At 46.4% G+C, this 19,036-nt stretch overlaps 1 protein-coding gene across 3 annotated transcripts in view; it reads left to right on the forward strand.

Moving 5' to 3' along the window:
* Positions 1–19,036, forward strand: part of LOC116615087 — a 54,816-nt gene that overhangs the window by 12,926 nt on the left and 22,854 nt on the right. For all 3 annotated transcript variants that reach the window (XM_048730516.1, XM_048730517.1, XM_048730518.1), the window contains 5 exons: positions 239–305; positions 6,126–6,313; positions 6,728–6,787; positions 7,031–7,106; positions 7,525–7,703. In XM_048730516.1, the coding sequence (XP_048586473.1) occupies positions 239–305; positions 6,126–6,313; positions 6,728–6,787; positions 7,031–7,106; positions 7,525–7,703 (570 nt within the window). The remainder of the gene's footprint in view (positions 1–238; positions 306–6,125; positions 6,314–6,727; positions 6,788–7,030; positions 7,107–7,524; positions 7,704–19,036) is intronic.

The following is a 19,036-nucleotide window of genomic DNA, read 5'->3' on the forward strand; positions in this document are numbered from 1 at the left end:
CTATCCGAATGAATTGATCTTGCATTTGTATGTTTCCCTTTTACTTTGTGAGTTTTTGTTTTTGCCTATTTAGACTATTTCCACATGGGACTAAAGACACATTTGAATGTCGTAAATGGTTAGATGGCTAAAATATTTGTGCTGTTGATATTCTTACCTTGTACATAATTTCTTAAATGGTTACATGACTAAAATATTTGTGTGGTAGCAAATTGAATAAATATTTTATCTACTGCAGGTAGAAACGGATAGCAATGGGGCGGCTTGGCAACCTGTGGCACAGAAGGTTTACTACAAATCCAATGGTGAGTAAAAATCTCAACACAATGTTTACAAGCGTGCAAGAAGAAATATTTCAAGATCATCTAACAAGTGTCAGGTAACATCGTGCAAAAATTGTGGAACAATGCTAGGCTGAAGCTCTGTTAGCTTGAATAAGATCAAGAATCTAATAATAGGTAGACAAATATTCCTGGCAAAGTAAATATTTTCCCCCATGAAAAGTCCTGACGGGCCTGGGTTATACACGTACCATTAAATCGATCGTTTCTCGAATATTTCCTTATTTGATTCCTTCGCACCATCTCGAGCTTCAACCGCGAAAATTGGAAATCATTGTTTTGGATTCTGGTGATGACGATGAACGATGACGGATCACACGATGTTTCTTGTAAAGACGATACGATTGAGACGATACGATCGTCACAATAGTCGATTTCGTCATCGTGTCTATCGTCACGATGTCAACGATCATCGTCAACATCGTCACGATCTACACATTCATTTTTCGACTGATAAATTTGATTGAGACGATGGTTTCTATTAACACGATGCTCCTTTCCGAATTTTGGCAATCGGGAATTTTCGCTAGAGTTTCCGAGCTCCCATTCGAAAACCAAATTGAATATAAATAAATATAGATTATATAAGTTATAATTGAAGAAATTTGGCATTCTTTTGCGGCTTTAGCAAAAAAAAGGTATTAAGATTCATAAGAATAAATGTTGAAGATGAGGAAGCTTTCCGCTGTTTGTTTTGCCTCGGAAGTGCGCGATTTTTCAAACCAAAGTTACGTTACAGGCACGTACACAGGGGGGCGCCCAGGGTGCGAGCGAACCCCTCCTTGGCGGCCAAAAAGTGGGTCATTTCTTATTAAGGAATTTTTAAATTCTATGCTTTTTCCATATGATTCCTATGACTGCGTAACCCCCCTCGGCCAATCCTATGAACGCGCCTGCGCTATATGGAAAATTATGGAACAGAAATTTGAAAATAGGCTGGAGTTTTTCTTCTGATTTTTTAACCTTCGAACAGAAAAAAAAAAACTAATAATGAATATATTGCTTTATGAATCTGCTCATTTTTGTACAATCTAGCGAAACGTCTCGGGTCATGTCACTTGTCGTTACAAATCTAATTTAGCATGAAAGAGTCCACCACAGAGTACTTTGATTACTTTCTAACAATTTACACCAGCAGTTTGTCTAACAAAAGGACGGTTGCTAAAAAAGGGAAACTTCTTATTAACAGAGCAGTCTACTCGTCGATCTTCAACAAAATAATATAACAGTTTTGATAGCATAAGTTCTCCATTTATTTTCACACTTAATCTGTTAATTTACAAAATATAATTTTCGCCTATAAATAACAAGATTTATTAGAAATCATACAATTTACATAATAATTAGGATGCAGAAAAATAAACAACAACAAAAAAACAAATATTTTCAATTTAACTGTAACACTTTCGACGTATTCCAGGGGATACCAAAGAATTCCTCTCTTGATTTTACATATTCTTTTTTATGTTTATTTCATTTTCTGGCTTTCCTTTCTCATCATTCTTTGTCGACTCGGACATGCCAACCTAAAAAAAAGCAAAACAAATGCGAGTACCATTTCCATGGCAACAACACAATTTAGTCCATGCACACTACACTTGTACCTTCCCTGTCAGGTAAATGTTACTCCTGGCAACAACACCCTCAAGTCCAGGCACACGACACTTGCACCTTCCCTGTCAGGTAAATGTCACTCCTGGCAACAACACCCTCAAGTCCAGGCACACGACACTTGTACCTTCCCTGTCAGGTAAATGTCACTCCTGGCAACAACACCCTCAAGTCCACACACACGACACTTGTACCTTCCCTGTCAGGTAAATGTCACTCCTGGCAACATTACCCTCAAGTCCAGGCACACGACACTTGCACCTTCCCTGTCAGGTAAATGTCACTCCTGGCAACATTACCCTCAATTCCAGGCACACGACACTTGCACCTTCCCTGTCAGGTAAATGTCACTCCTGGCAACAACACCCTCAAGTCCAGACACACGACACTTGCACCTTCCCTGTCAGGTAAATGTCACTCCTGGCAACATTATTCTCAATTCCAGGCACACAACACTTGCACCTTCCCTGTCAGGTAAATGTCACTCCTGGCAGCAACACCCTCAAGTCCAGGCACACGACACTTGCACCTTCCCTGTCAGGTAAATGTCACTCCTGGCAACAACACCCTCAAGTCCACACACACGACACTTGTACCTTCCCTGTCAGGTAAATGTCATTCATGGCAGCAACACCCTTCAATCCAGGCACACGACACTTGTACCTTCCCTGTCAGGTAAATGTCACTCCTGGCAACAACACCCTTCAGTCCACACACACGACACTTGTACCTTCCCTGTCAGGTAAATGTCACTCCTGGCAACAACACCCTCAAGTCCAGGCACACGACACTTGTACCTTCCCTGTCAGGTAAATGTCACTCCTGGCAACAACACCCTCAAGTCCACACACACGACACTTGTACCTTCCCTGTCAGGTAAATGTCACTCCTGGCAACAACACCCTCAAGTCCACACACGCGACACTTGTACCTTTCCTGTCAGGTAAATGTCACTCCTGGCAACAACACCCTCAAGTCCAGGCACACGACGCTTGTACCTTTCCTGTCAGGTAAATGTCACTCCTGGCAACAACACCCTCAAGTCCACACACACGACACTTGTACCTTCCCTGTAAGGTAAATGTCACTCCTGGCAGCAACACCCTTCAGTCCACACACACGACACTTGTACCTTCCCTGTCAGGTAAATGTCACTCCTGGCAGCAACACCCTTCAGTCCAGGCACACGACACTTGTACCTTCCCTGTCAGGTAAATGTCACTCCTGGCAACAACACCCTTCAGTCCAGGCACACGACGCTTGTACCTTTCCTGTCAGGTAAATGTCACTCCTGGCTACAACACCCTCAAGTCCACACACACGACACTTGTACCTTCCCTGTCAGGTAAATGTCATTCCTGGCAGCAACACCCTCAAGTCCACACACACGACACTTGTACCTTCCCTGTCAGGTAAATGTCACTCCTGGCAACAACACCCTTCAGTCCAGGCACACGACACTTGTACCTTCCCTGTCAGGTAAATGTCACTCCTGGCAACAACACCCTCAAGTCCAGACACACGACACTTGCACCTTCCCTGTCAGGTAAATGTCACTCCTGGCAACATTACCCTCAATTCCAGGCACACGACACTTGCACCTTCCCTGTCAGGTAGTTGTCACTCCTGGCAGCAACACCCTCAAGTCCAGGCACACGACACTTGCACCTTCCCTGTCAGGTAAATGTCACTCCTGGCAACAACACCCTCAAGTCCACACACACGACACTTGTACCTTCCCTGTCAGGTAAATGTCACTCCTGGCAGCAACACCCTTCAGTCCAGGCACACGACACTTGTACCTTCCCTGTCAGGTAAATGTCACTCCTGGCAACAACACCCTTCAGTCCACACACACGACACTTGTACCTTCTCTGTCAGGTAAATGTCACTCCTGGCAACAACACCCTTCAGTCCAGGCACACGACGCTTGTACCTTCCCTGTCAGGTCGGTCATCCCAGCTCTAAGTGCTTTTGGATACTAAATGGGCTCGTTAAGTACAAACTGTACTTACCTTAGTCTTTTTTTTAACTTTGCATGCTACCTTAAAAAAAGAAATGAAAGTGTGGTTAATTTAAACATGTGACTGTTGTTCAAATAGCCTTAGTATCAGGCGGTTATGTTTTTTAAACGTTAGACAGGAAAAATGAAATGACCCCTGACAAAAATATTGGACATGACTCCTGCTTTATACCGGTACTACAGAGGACCGACAATGACGGCAATGATGTTTACTTGATTGGATTGCTGAAAAGTGCGCAATATAGTCTGGTAGGACTGTAGAATGTAGTACTCTCCCCGAAGCCATAACGATAAAAGTGCCTGACACTCGACCCTAGACAATTGACCGGGCCTGTAAAATAATAGTTGTTTTTCTCTTTACCTCATTTCTTTTCCCTCCTTTTGCTTTTCCGCTGTCTCCGATGACGATGACGATGATGATGTAGTTTTCATTTTGTTTCGTTATATAGTAAGGATAGCAAATGGTCCCCGAATTAAGAAGTACTCGCAAAATTAAGCCGTATTTTCGGGGTGCTCGAAATGCTTAATTTTAAAAAAGAGAAATGCTTGAGTGCTCGTTTTTCCTTTTTTTTATTTGAGTCAATTTTGCTTCATCAGAGGTTATTTATTTATCTGTCACGTGATACGACCCACAACTCTTTACACTCAAGTTAAGGTAAAAACAAGCAGGTCACGTGACAGCCTTACCCATCTCAAAACCTAAAAATGCTAGTAAAGCTGCGTATTATGCACGTGTTTCAGTGCTCGCAGATGACAACAAGTCAAAGTGCTCGCAAAATGGCGTGCTTGTACTACCCCTTATAGTGATGGTGATATTGATTATTATTAGGATTGCGATTATGACAGCATTCCATTGTAACTGACTACGAACCAGTCCTTAACCCTATTCAGACCGGGCTTTTTGGGGCTTCCTCTCACGGGGAAGGGGGGGGGGGGGGGCTCTTTCGGCCCCCCATCCGTAACTTTTGAACCATTGGAGCTGTTATGACCAAATTTTCAAAGAATCATTATCTGACAAAGATGAACAACATGATGTATTGTGTTACCATAGCAATTTTGTAGTGGATAGCCATAGCAACACAATATGACGTCATTATGACGCCATTTAAGGACATATGGCTATAAATAGCCTATCTTTCGAAACCTTTGCATAGAACATCCAAAATCTAAATAAGTTATCATAATCAGTTCATATTAAAAAAGCGACCGATATTCTTAAAAAAATGTCTTTGTGACGTCACGATGACGTCACTTAAGCCAGCAGAAACGGGCAATATTTCTGTTTTTTAGATATGTATATCTGTATGTCTTTCTCCGATAATCTTATTATCTTGCAGTAGACATATATTATTAGTGACACTGTTTCTATGACAACAATATATGACACCTATTACATCATTGATTGGCATGGTACCTTTAATATAGCATAAGTTTGCGAATAGACTCTTAATTAACTAATAATTTAAATATATTTTCCCCAAAAATATATTGTTTTCTACTTTTTGTTTAAAATAGACGAGTCCATAAAAAAGATTTTAGTTTAAAAAAACAGCGATTTTTAGCTAATTATGAGACATCAGCACCCGCCATCTTGGATCCGCCATCTTCGATTATAATTAAAGTTATTTATTTTAAAAACTGGATGGCAAAATCTGAAGCTTTTTGACAATATTTAATCTTCTTTTCAAGTTGTATTTATGATAACAGGTGGATATGAATGTTTTTTTGCTATTTCTACCAGCACTATTTCGAGAAGGTCAAAAATTGACAAACACCACCCTTCCCCCCATAAAATAGATATGTAAATTTTAATGTGTTTTTTCAAAACTTGGTATAAAACGTTTATATGACATGGATTCACGTTGAGCACGTCGTTTTAGTAGTTGATCTTAACGACTTAAAGCGTTTTGCCTAATTTTCATTAAACCTATGCCTCAAAACTTGGTTGCTATGGTTACCAGGGTACACATATCAAAATTTTGTCTACACCAAACTGCTCCCAGATAAAGTTTAGGAAAAGTCATCAAATTTCAATGCTCTAGCCCTACTAGATCAAAAACTATTACAGCTCAAAGGTGCTGGGGGCCTCAAAAGCCCCCCCCCCCCCCCCCCTGGGTCTGAATAGGGTTAAAACATCTTTAAATGCACAGCCGTCCCAGTGGAGGAAACCCTGTGCCGAAACATCACACATCGGCTGTCGAACACGCACTCTCTTGCTACCAAGTTCAACGTGACAATCACGTGGGTCCAGCCTCGATTCCAGTATGGAACGATCACCAGCTACAGCGTTGCGTACAAAAAAGGCGACGAAGCTGAAAAAACCGCTACGGCCAATGAGGTTAGTATGCCAGGAGCACGGAGCCAGAATGTATTTGGTGAATGTAGGAGGGGGAGGGCGTCCTGTCCATGAGCACTTGCGCGTGATTTTCTATGTTAGCAGCAAAAAACGCGTGGAATTCGCCGGAAATTCATTGAATTCATCAAATTTATTGAACGATTTTATTTTCCCTTTGCTCTCTGGCGTGAGGGGCGCGGCCATTTCTGTGTTTATTTTCGATTGAATTTCCTCCCAAATATGACTTCATAGTGCGAATCTACCAATGATTGAGGGTGAAAACGGGAGGTTATTGCGTATGGGTTCGCAGTAAATTCATTATTCGCCAGTGAAGCGTGTATGTACTCCTTCTGTCTTCCCAGTTTGATTCATTTATGGATACTTGTTCTGCATGTTATGCTAAATTCTGCTTCACAGCTGGAAACTCCGACGTACACTTTCACCGGTTTGGAGTTCAATGAACCTTTACTCTATAAGGTAAACAACGTTGACTCTCAACCTGGTATGTGAGGCTCCTGGCCTTAGTTCCACATCACGTTAATACGGATAAAAAAGAGTAAGCCTATCCCCCCCACCCCCAATCCCCTCTAGATTCCCATCTAGATTCTCCCCCTGTATATCTATGAACCACCCTACCTCCTCCCATGGGACCCCTCCCATGCAATTCCAGGCGCAAAGATTTCTGGGTTCCAACCGTATCCTAATTCCAATTTCTTCCAGGTACAGGCCAATTATAAAGAATCATGGATTCAAAAAGAAGTGCTTTCCAGTAATTGGACCGAGACAAAAGGCAAAGGTATGGGCATGCGGCTGGGTGTGAGAAGCAATTCAGGGCTGTTTGATATTTTCTTATTGCGGTGCTCAATCAACATTGACTCTTGCTAACTCAAACTTAAATCAATTCCTTCAGATTTGCTTTATTCGTTTACTGTAATCTTATCTCCGATAAAACGAAAATTTAAAGCAAATATATAACAATTCATTTCTCAAACCTCTAAAACCAAATTTACATAATTTCTCTTCCATAGAATTTGAATGTAAATTATAATAAAATAGGTGTGGCTTACTCGGCTCTTGGGTTTCTGTTTGCCATAACCATTCGGACAAGACACATGTTAGAACGGAAGTTGCTGTCTATGTTTTGATAGTTTTGTTGTGTGTGTGTGTGTCAGCGACCTCCCTTTAAAGAAAAGTTTATTTTACCATTACGCCAGCTGTTCCTGTGAACTCTCTCATCGTCCAGAATGTGACTCTCGGCTTCTCGGACACGCAGACGAGTATCTTTTCAGCAATGGTCACGTGGGATAGGCCTCTGTTCAAATATGGAACGATTAAAGAATATAAAATCACCTACAACAAGGGAAATGCTCCCGCTGTCAGCACACTCGTCCAAGTGAGTATCACGCCATCAGCAACCTCGTCCAAGTGAGTATCACGCTATCAGCACAGTCGTCCAAGTGAGTATCACGACATTAGCACACTCGTCCAAGTGAGTATCACGTTATCAGCACACTCGTCCAAGTGAGTATCACGCTATCAGCACACTCGTCCAAGTGAGTATCACGCCATCAGCACACTCGTCCGAGTGAGTATCACGCCATCAGCACACTCGTCCGAGTGAGTATCACGCTATCAGCACACTCGTCCAAGTGAGTATCACGCCATCAGCACACTCGTCCAAGTGAGTATCACGACATTAGCACACTCGTCCAAGTGAGTATCACGCTATCAGCACACTCGTCCAAGTGAGTATCACGCTATCAGCACACTCGTCCAAGTGAGTATCACGCTATCAGCACACTCGTCCAAGTGAGTATCACGCTATCAGCACACTCGTCCAAGTGAGTATCACGACATTAGCACACTCGTCCAAGTGAGTATCCCGCTATCAGCACACTTGTACAAGTGGGTATCACGCTATCAGCACACTCGTCCAAGTGAGTATCACGCTATCAGCACACTCGTCCAAGTGAGTATCACGACATTGGCACACTCGTCCAAGTGAGTATCACGACATTAGCACACTCGTCCAAGTGAGTATCACGCTATCAGCACACTCGTCCAAGTGAGTATCACGCTATCAGCACACTCGTCCAAGTGAGTATCACGACATTGGCACACTCGTCGCAAGTGAGTATCACGACATTAGCACACTCGTCGCAAGTGAGTATCCCGCTATCAGCACACTTGTACAAGTGGGTATCACGCTATCAGCACACTCGTCCAAGTGAGTATCACGACATTGGCACACTCGTTCAAGTGAGTATCACGACATTAGCACACTCGTCCAAGTGAGTATCACGACATTAGCGCACACGTCAAAGTGAGTATCACGACATTAGCGCACACGTCAAAGTGAGTATCACGACATTAGCGCACACGTCAAAGTGAGTATCACGACATTAGCACACTCGTCCAAGTGAGTATCACGACATTGGCACACTCGTTCAAGTGAGTATCACGACATTAGCACACTCGTCGCAAGTGAGTATCACGACATTGGCACACTCGTTCAAGTGAGTATCACGACATTAGCACACTCGTCGCAAGTGAGTATCACGACATTAGCGCACACGTCAAAGTGAGTATCACGACATTAGCGCACACGTCAAAGTGAGTATCCCGCTATCAGCACACTCGTCCAAGTAAGTATCACGCTATCAGCACACTCGTCCAAGTGAGTATCACGACATTAGCGCACACGTCAAAGTGAGTATCACGACATAAGCACACTCGTCCAAGTGAGTATCACGACATCAGCACACTCGTCCAAGTGAGTATCACGACATCAGCACACTCGTCCAAGTGAGTATCACGACATCAGCACACTCGTCCAAGTGAGTATCACGACATCAGCACACTCGTCCAAGTGAGTATCACGACATCAGCACCCGTCCAAGTGAGTATCACGCCATCAGCACACTCGTCCAAGTGAGTATCACGCCATCAGCACACTCGTCGCAAGTGAGTATCACGACATTGGCACACTCGTTCAAGTGAGTATCACGACATTAGCACACTCGTCGCAAGTGAGTATCACGACATTAGCGCACACGTCAAAGTGAGTATCACGACATTAGCGCACACGTCAAAGTGAGTATCCCGCTATCAGCACACTCGTCCAAGTAAGTATCACGCTATCAGCACACTCGTCCAAGTGAGTATCACGACATTAGCGCACACGTCAAAGTGAGTATCACGACATCAGCACACTCGTCCAAGTGAGTATCACGACATCAGCACACTCGTCCAAGTGAGTATCACGACATCAGCACACTCGTCCAAGTGAGTATCACGACATCAGCACACTCGTCCAAGTGAGTATCACGACATCAGCACACTCGTCCAAGTGAGTATCACGACATCAGCACCCGTCCAAGTGAGTATCACGCCATCAGCACACTCGTCCAAGTGAGTATCACGCCATCAGCACACTCGTCGCAAGTGAGTATCACGACATCAGCACACTCGTCCAAGTGAGTATCACGCCATCAGCACACTCGTCCAAGTGAGTATCACGCCATCAGCACACTCGTCGCAAGTGAGTCTCACGACATCAGCACACTCGTCCAAGTGAGTATCACGACATCAGCACCCGTCCAAGTGAGTATCACGACATTAGCACACTCGTCAAGTGAGTATCACGACATTAGCACACTCGTCCAAGTGAGTATCACGACATCAGCACCCGTCCAAGTGAGTATCACGACATTAGCGCACACGTCAAAGTGAGTATCACGCTATCAGCACACTCGTTCAAGTGAGTATCACGACATCAGCACCCGTCCAAGTGAGTATCACGACATTAGCACACTCGTCAAGTGAGTATCACGACATTAGCACACTCGTCCAAGTGAGTATCACGACATTAGCACACTCGTCCAAGTGAGTATCACGACATCAGCACACTCGTCCAAGTGAGTATCACGACATCAGCACCCGTCCAAGTGAGTATCACGACATTAGCACACTCGTCCAAGTGAGTATCACGCTATCAGCACACCCGTCCAAGTGAGTATCACGCTATCAGCACACCCGTCCAAGTGAGTATCACGACATTAGCACACTCGTCAAGTGAGTATCACGACATTAGCGCACACGTCAAAGTGAGTATCACGACATTGGCACACTCGTCCAAGTGAGTATCACGACATTGGCGCACTCGTCCAAGTGAGTATCACGACATCAGCACACTCGTCCAAGTGAGTATCACGCTATCAGCACACTCGTCCAAGTGAGTATCACGACATCAGCACACTCGTCCAAGTGAGTATCACGACATCAGCACACTCGTCCAAGTGAGTATCACGACATCAGCACACTCGTCCAAGTGAGTATCACGACATCAGCACACTCGTCCAAGTGAGTATCACGACATCAGCACCCGTCCAAGTGAGTATCACGACATTAGCACACTCGTCCAAGTGAGTATCACGCTATCAGCACACCCGTCCAAGTGAGTATCACGCTATCAGCACACCCGTCCAAGTGAGTATCACGACATTAGCACACTCGTCAAGTGAGTAGCACGACATTAGCGCACACGTCAAAGTGAGTATCACGACATTGGCACACTCGTCCAAGTGAGTATCACGACATCAGCACACTCGTCCAAGTGAGTATCACGCTATCAGCACACTCGTCCAAGTGAGTATCACGACATCAGCACACTCGTCCAAGTGAGTATCACGACATCAGCACACTCGTCCAAGTGAGTATCACGACATCAGCACACTCGTCCAAGTGAGTATCACGACATCAGCACACTCGTCCAAGTGAGTATCACGACATCAGCACCCGTCCAAGTGAGTATCACGACATTAGCACACTCGTCCAAGTGAGTATCACGCTATCAGCACACCCGTCCAAGTGAGTATCACGCTATCAGCACACCCGTCCAAGTGAGTATCACGACATTAGCACACTCGTCAAGTGAGTATCACGACATTAGCGCACACGTCAAAGTGAGTATCACGACATTGGCACACTCGTCCAAGTGAGTATCAAGACATTGGCGCACTCGTCCAAGTGAGTATCACGACATCAGCACACTCGTCCAAGTGAGTATCACGCTATCACCACACTCGTCCAAGTGAGTATCACGCTATCACCACACTCGTCCAAGTGAGTATCACGACATCAGCACACTCGTCCAAGTGAGTATCACGCTATCAGCACACTCGTCCAAGTGAGTATCACGCTGTCAGCACACTCGTCCAAGTGAGTATCACGCTATCAGCACACTCGTCGCAAGTGAGTATCACGACATTAGCACACTCGTCCAAGTGAGTATCACGCTATCAGCACACTCGTCCAAGTGAGTATCACGCTATCAGCACACTCGTCCAAGTGAGTATCACGCTATCAGCACACTCGTCGCAAGTGAGTATCACGACATTAGCACACTCGTCCAAGTGAGTATCACGCTATCAGCACACTCGTCCAAGTGAGTATCACGCTATCAGCACACTCGTCGCAAGTGAGTATCACGACATTAGCACACTCGTCCAAGTGAGTATCACGACATCAGCACACTCGTCCAAGTGAGTATCACGCTATCAGCACACTCGTCCAAGTGAGTATCACGACATTAGCACACTCGTCCAAGTGAGTATCACGACATTGGCGCACTCGTCAAAGTGAGTATCACACTATCAGCACACTCGTCCAAGTGAGTATCACGCTATCAGCACACTCGTCCAAGTGAGTATCACCCTATCAGCACACTCGTCCAAGTGAGTATCACGCTATCAGCACACTCGTCCAAGTGAGTATCACGACATTGGCGCACTCGTCAAAGTGAGTATCACGCCATCAGCACACTCGTCCAAGTGAGTATCACGCTATCAGCACACTCGTCCAAGTTAGTATCACGCTATCAGCACACTCGTCCAAGTGAGTATCACGCTATCAGCACACTCGTCCAAGTGAGTATCACCCTATCAGCACACTCGTCCAAGTGAGTATCACGCTATCAGCACACTCGTCCAAGTGAGTATCACGACATTGGCGCACTCGTCAAAGTGAGTATCACGCTATCAGCACACTCGTCCAAGTGAGTATCACGCTATCAGCACACTCGTCCAAGTGAGTATCACGCTATCAGCACACTCGTCCAAGTGAGTATCACGCTATCAGCACACTCGTCCAAGTGAGTATCACCCTATCAGCACACTCGTCCAAGTGAGTATCACGCTATCAGCACACTCGTCCAAGTGAGTATCACGCTATCAGCACACTCGTCCAAGTGAGTATCACGCTATCAGCACACTCGTCCAAGTGAGTATCACCCTATCAGCACACTCGTCCAAGTGAGTATCACGCTATCAGCACACTCGTCCAAGTGAGTATCACGCTATCAGCACACTCGTCCAAGTGAGTATCACGCTATCAGCACACTCGTCCAAGTGAGTATCACCCTATCAGCACACTCGTCCAAGTGAGTATCACGCCATCAGCACACTCGTCCAAGTGAGTATCACGCTATCAGCACACTCGTCCAAGTGAGTATCACCCTATCAGCACACTCGTCCAAGTGAGTATCACGCTATCAGCACACTCGTCCAAGTGAGTATCACCCTATCAGCACACTCGTCCAAGTGAGTATCACGCTATCAGCACACTCGTCCAAGTGAGTATCACGACATCAGCACACTCGTCCAAGTGAGTATCACGCTATCAGCACACTCGTCCAAGTGAGTATCACCCTATCAGCACACTCGTCCAAGTGAGTATCACGCTATCAGCACACTCGTCCAAGTGAGTATCACCCTATCAGCACACTCGTCCAAGTGAGTATCACGCTATCAGCACACTCGTCCAAGTGAGTATCACGACATCAGCACACTCGTCCAAGTGAGTATCACCCTATCAGCACACTCGTCCAAGTGAGTATCACCCTATCAGCACACTCGTCCAAGTGAGTATCACGCTATCAGCACACTCGTCCAAGTGAGTATCACGCTATCAGCACACTCGTCCAAGTGAGTATCACGCTATCAGCACACTCGTCCAAGTGAGTATCACCCTATCAGCACACTCGTCCAAGTGAGTATCACGCCATCAACACACTCGTCCAAGTGAGTATCACGCTATCAGCACACTCGTCCAAGTGAGTATCACCCTATCAGCACACTCGTCCAAGTGAGTATCACGCTATCAGCACACTCGTCCAAGTGAGTATCACCCTATCAGCACACTCGTCCAAGTGAGTATCACGCTATCAGCACACTCGTCCAAGTGAGTATCACGACATCAGCACACTCGTCCAAGTGAGTATCACCCTATCAGCACACTCGTCCAAGTGAGTATCACCCTATCAGCACACTCGTCCAAGTGAGTATCACCCTATCAGCACACTCGTCCAAGTGAGTATCACCCTATCAGCACACTCGTCCAAGTGAGTATCACGCTATCAGCACACTCGTCCAAGTGAGTATCACGCTATCAGCACACTCGTCCAAGTGAGTATCACGCTATCAGCACACTCGTCCAAGTGAGTATCACCCTATCAGCACACTCGTCCAAGTGAGTATCACGACATCAGCACCCGTCCAAGTGAGTATCACGACATTAGCACACTCGTCCAAGTGAGTATCACGCTATCAGCACACCCGTCCAAGTGAGTATCACGCTATCAGCACACCCGTCCAAGTGAGTATCACGACATTAGCACACTCGTCAAGTGAGTATCACGACATTAGCGCACACGTCAAAGTGAGTATCACGACATTGGCACACTCGTCCAAGTGAGTATCACGCTATCAGCACACCCGTCCAAGTGAGTATCACGCTATCAGCACACCCGTCCAAGTGAGTATCACGACATTAGCACACTCGTCAAGTGAGTATCACGACATTAGCGCACACGTCAAAGTGAGTATCACGACATTGGCACACTCGTCCAAGTGAGTATCAAGACATTGGCGCACTCGTCCAAGTGAGTATCACGACATCAGCACACTCGTCCAAGTGAGTATCACGCTATCACCACACTCGTCCAAGTGAGTATCACGCTATCACCACACTCGTCCAAGTGAGTATCACGACATCAGCACACTCGTCCAAGTGAGTATCACGCTATCAGCACACTCGTCCAAGTGAGTATCACGCTGTCAGCACACTCGTCCAAGTGAGTATCACGCTATCAGCACACTCGTCGCAAGTGAGTATCACGACATTAGCACACTCGTCCAAGTGAGTATCACGCTATCAGCACACTCGTCCAAGTGAGTATCACGCTATCAGCACACTCGTCCAAGTGAGTATCACGCTATCAGCACACTCGTCGCAAGTGAGTATCACGACATTAGCACACTCGTCCAAGTGAGTATCACGCTATCAGCACACTCGTCCAAGTGAGTATCACGCTATCAGCACACTCGTCGCAAGTGAGTATCACGACATTAGCACACTCGTCCAAGTGAGTATCACGACATCAGCACACTCGTCCAAGTGAGTATCACGCTATCAGCACACTCGTCCAAGTGAGTATCACGACATTAGCACACTCGTCCAAGTGAGTATCACGACATTGGCGCACTCGTCAAAGTGAGTATCACACTATCAGCACACTCGTCCAAGTGAGTATCACGCTATCAGCACACTCGTCCAAGTGAGTATCACCCTATCAGCACACTCGTCCAAGTGAGTATCACGCTATCAGCACACTCGTCCAAGTGAGTATCACGACATTGGCGCACTCGTCAAAGTGAGTATCACGCCATCAGCACACTCGTCCAAGTGAGTATCACGCTATCAGCACACTCGTCCAAGTTAGTATCACGCTATCAGCACACTCGTCCAAGTGAGTATCACGCTATCAGCACACTCGTCCAAGTGAGTATCACCCTATCAGCACACTCGTCCAAGTGAGTATCACGCTATCAGCACACTCGTCCAAGTGAGTATCACGACATTGGCGCACTCGTCAAAGTGAGTATCACGCTATCAGCACACTCGTCCAAGTGAGTATCACCCTATCAGCACACTCGTCCAAGTGAGTATCACGCTATCAGCACACTCGTCCAAGTGAGTATCACGCTATCAGCACACTCGTCCAAGTGAGTATCACCCTATCAGCACACTCGTCCAAGTGAGTATCACGCTATCAGCACACTCGTCCAAGTGAGTATCACGCTATCAGCACACTCGTCCAAGTGAGTATCACGCTATCAGCACACTCGTCCAAGTGAGTATCACCCTATCAGCACACTCGTCCAAGTGAGTATCACGCTATCAGCACACTCGTCCAAGTGAGTATCACGCTATCAGCACACTCGTCCAAGTGAGTATCACGCTATCAGCACACTCGTCCAAGTGAGTATCACCCTATCAGCACACTCGTCCAAGTGAGTATCACGCCATCAGCACACTCGTCCAAGTGAGTATCACGCTATCAGCACACTCGTCCAAGTGAGTATCACCCTATCAGCACACTCGTCCAAGTGAGTATCACGCTATCAGCACACTCGTCCAAGTGAGTATCACCCTATCAGCACACTCGTCCAAGTGAGTATCACGCTATCAGCACACTCGTCCAAGTGAGTATCACGACATCAGCACACTCGTCCAAGTGAGTATCACGCTATCAGCACACTCGTCCAAGTGAGTATCACCCTATCAGCACACTCGTCCAAGTGAGTATCACGCTATCAGCACACTCGTCCAAGTGAGTATCACCCTATCAGCACACTCGTCCAAGTGAGTATCACGCTATCAGCACACTCGTCCAAGTGAGTATCACGACATCAGCACACTCGTCCAAGTGAGTATCACCCTATCAGCACACTCGTCCAAGTGAGTATCACCCTATCAGCACACTCGTCCAAGTGAGTATCACGCTATCAGCACACTCGTCCAAGTGAGTATCACGCTATCAGCACACTCGTCCAAGTGAGTATCACGCTATCAGCACACTCGTCCAAGTGAGTATCACCCTATCAGCACACTCGTCCAAGTGAGTATCACGCCATCAGCACACTCGTCCAAGTGAGTATCACGCTATCAGCACACTCGTCCAAGTGAGTATCACCCTATCAGCACACTCGTCCAAGTGAGTATCACGCTATCAGCACACTCGTCCAAGTGAGTATCACCCTATCAGCACACTCGTCCAAGTGAGTATCACGCTATCAGCACACTCGTCCAAGTGAGTATCACGACATCAGCACACTCGTCCAAGTGAGTATCACCCTATCAGCACACTCGTCCAAGTGAGTATCACCCTATCAGCACACTCGTCCAAGTGAGTATCACCCTATCAGCACACTCGTCCAAGTGAGTATCACCCTATCAGCACACTCGTCCAAGTGAGTATCACGCTATCAGCACACTCGTCCAAGTGAGTATCACGCTATCAGCACACTCGTCCAAGTGAGTATCACGCTATCAGCACACTCGTCCAAGTGAGTATCACCCTATCAGCACACTCGTCCAAGTGAGTATCACGCTATCAGCACACTCGTCCAAGTGAGTATCACGCTATCAGCACACTCGTCCAAGTGAGTATCACGCTATCAGCACACTCGTCCAAGTGAGTATCACCCTATCAGCACACTCGTCCAAGTGAGTATCACGCCATCAGCACACTCGTCCAAGTGAGTATCACGCTATCAGCACACTCGTCCAAGTGAGTATCACCCTATCAGCACACTCGTCCAAGTGAGTATCACGCTATCAGCACACTCGTCCAAGTGAGTATCACCCTATCAGCACACTCGTCCAAGTGAGTATCACGCTATCAGCACACTCGTCCAAGTGAGTATCACGACATCAGCACACTCGTCCAAGTGAGTATCACGCTATCAGCACACTCGTCCAAGTGAGTATCACCCTATCAGCACACTCGTCCAAGTGAGTATCACGCTATCAGCACACTCGTCCAAGTGAGTATCACCCTATCAGCACACTCGTCCAAGTGAGTATCACCCTATCAGCACACTCGTCCAAGTGAGTATCACGACATCAGCACACTCGTCCAAGTGAGTATCACCCTATCAGCACACTCGTCCAAGTGAGTATCACCCTATCAGCACACTCGTCCAAGTGAGTATCACGCTATCAGCACACTCGTCCAAGTGAGTATCACGCTATCAGCACACTCGTCCAAGTGAGTATCACGACATCAGCACACTCGTCCAAGTGAGTATCACCCTATCAGCACACTCGTCCAAGTGAGTATCACGCTACCAGCACACTCGTCCAAGTGAGTATCACGCTATCAGCACACTCGTCCAAGTGAGTATCACGCTATCAGCACACTCGTCCAAGTGAGTATCACGCTATCAGCACACTCGTCCAAGTGAGTATCACGACATTAGCACACTCGTCCAAGTGAGTATCACGCTATCAGCACACTCGTCCAAGTGAGTATCACGACATCAGCACACTCGTCCAAGTGAGTATCACGACATTAGCACACTCGTCCAAGTGAGTATCACGCTATCAGCACACTCGTCCAAGTGAGTATCACGACATCAGCACACTCGTCCAAGTGAGTATCACGCTATCAGCACACTCGTCCAAGTGAGTATCACGACATTAGCACACTCGTCCAAGTGAGTATCACGACATTAGCACACTCGTCCAAGTGAGTATCACGACATTAGCACACTCGTCCAAGTGAGTATCACGACATTAGCACACTCGTCCAAGTGAGTATCACGACATTAGCACACTCGTCCAAGTGAGTATCACGACATTAGCACACTCGTCCAAGTGAGTATCACGCTATCAGCACACTCGTCCAAGTGAGTATCACGCTATCAGCACACTCGTCCAAGTGAGTATCACGACATCAGCACACTCGTCCAAGTGAGTATCACGCTATCAGCACACTCGTCCAAGTGAGTATCACGACATTAGCACACTCGTCCAAGTGAGTATCACGACATTAGCACACTCGTCCAAGTGAGTATCACGCTATCAGCACACTCGTCCAAGTGAGTATCACGACATTAGCACACTCGTCCAAGTGAGTATCACGCTATCAGCACACTCATCCAAGTGAGTATCACGACATCAGCACACTCGTCCAAGTGAGTATCACGACATTAGCACACTCGTCCAAGTGAGTATCACGCTATCAGCACACTCGTCCAAGTGAGTATCACGACATCAGCACACTCGTCCAAGTGAGTATCACGCTATCAGCACACTCGTCCAAGTGAGTATCACGACATCAGCACACTCGTCCAAGTGAGTATCACGACATTAGCACACTCGTCCAAGTGAGTATCACGCTATCAGCACACTCGTCCAAGTGAGTATCACGACATCAGCACACTCGTCCAAGTGAGTATCACGCTATCAGCACACTCGTCCAAGTGAGTATCACGACATTAGCACACTCGTCCAAGTGAGTATCACGACATTAGCACACTCGTCCAAGTGAGTATCACGACATTAGCACACTCGTCCAAGTGAGTATCACGCTATCACCACACTCGTCCAAGTGAGTATCACGACATTAGCACACTCGTCCAAGTGAGTATCACGACATTAGCACACTCGTCCAAGTGAGTATCACGACATTAGCACACTCGTCCAAGTGAGTATCACGACATTAGCACACTCGTCCAAGTGAGTATCACGACATTAGCACACTCGTCCAAGTGAGTATCACGACATTAGCACACTCGTCCAAGTGAGTATCACGCTATCAGCACACTCGTCCAAGTGAGTATCACGACATCAGCACACTCGTCCAAGTGAGTATCACGCTAT

Source organism: Nematostella vectensis, chromosome 7 (assembly GCF_932526225.1).
Source record: "Nematostella vectensis chromosome 7, jaNemVect1.1, whole genome shotgun sequence".
In the NCBI taxonomy this organism is placed as follows: Eukaryota; Metazoa; Cnidaria; class Anthozoa; order Actiniaria; family Edwardsiidae; genus Nematostella; species Nematostella vectensis.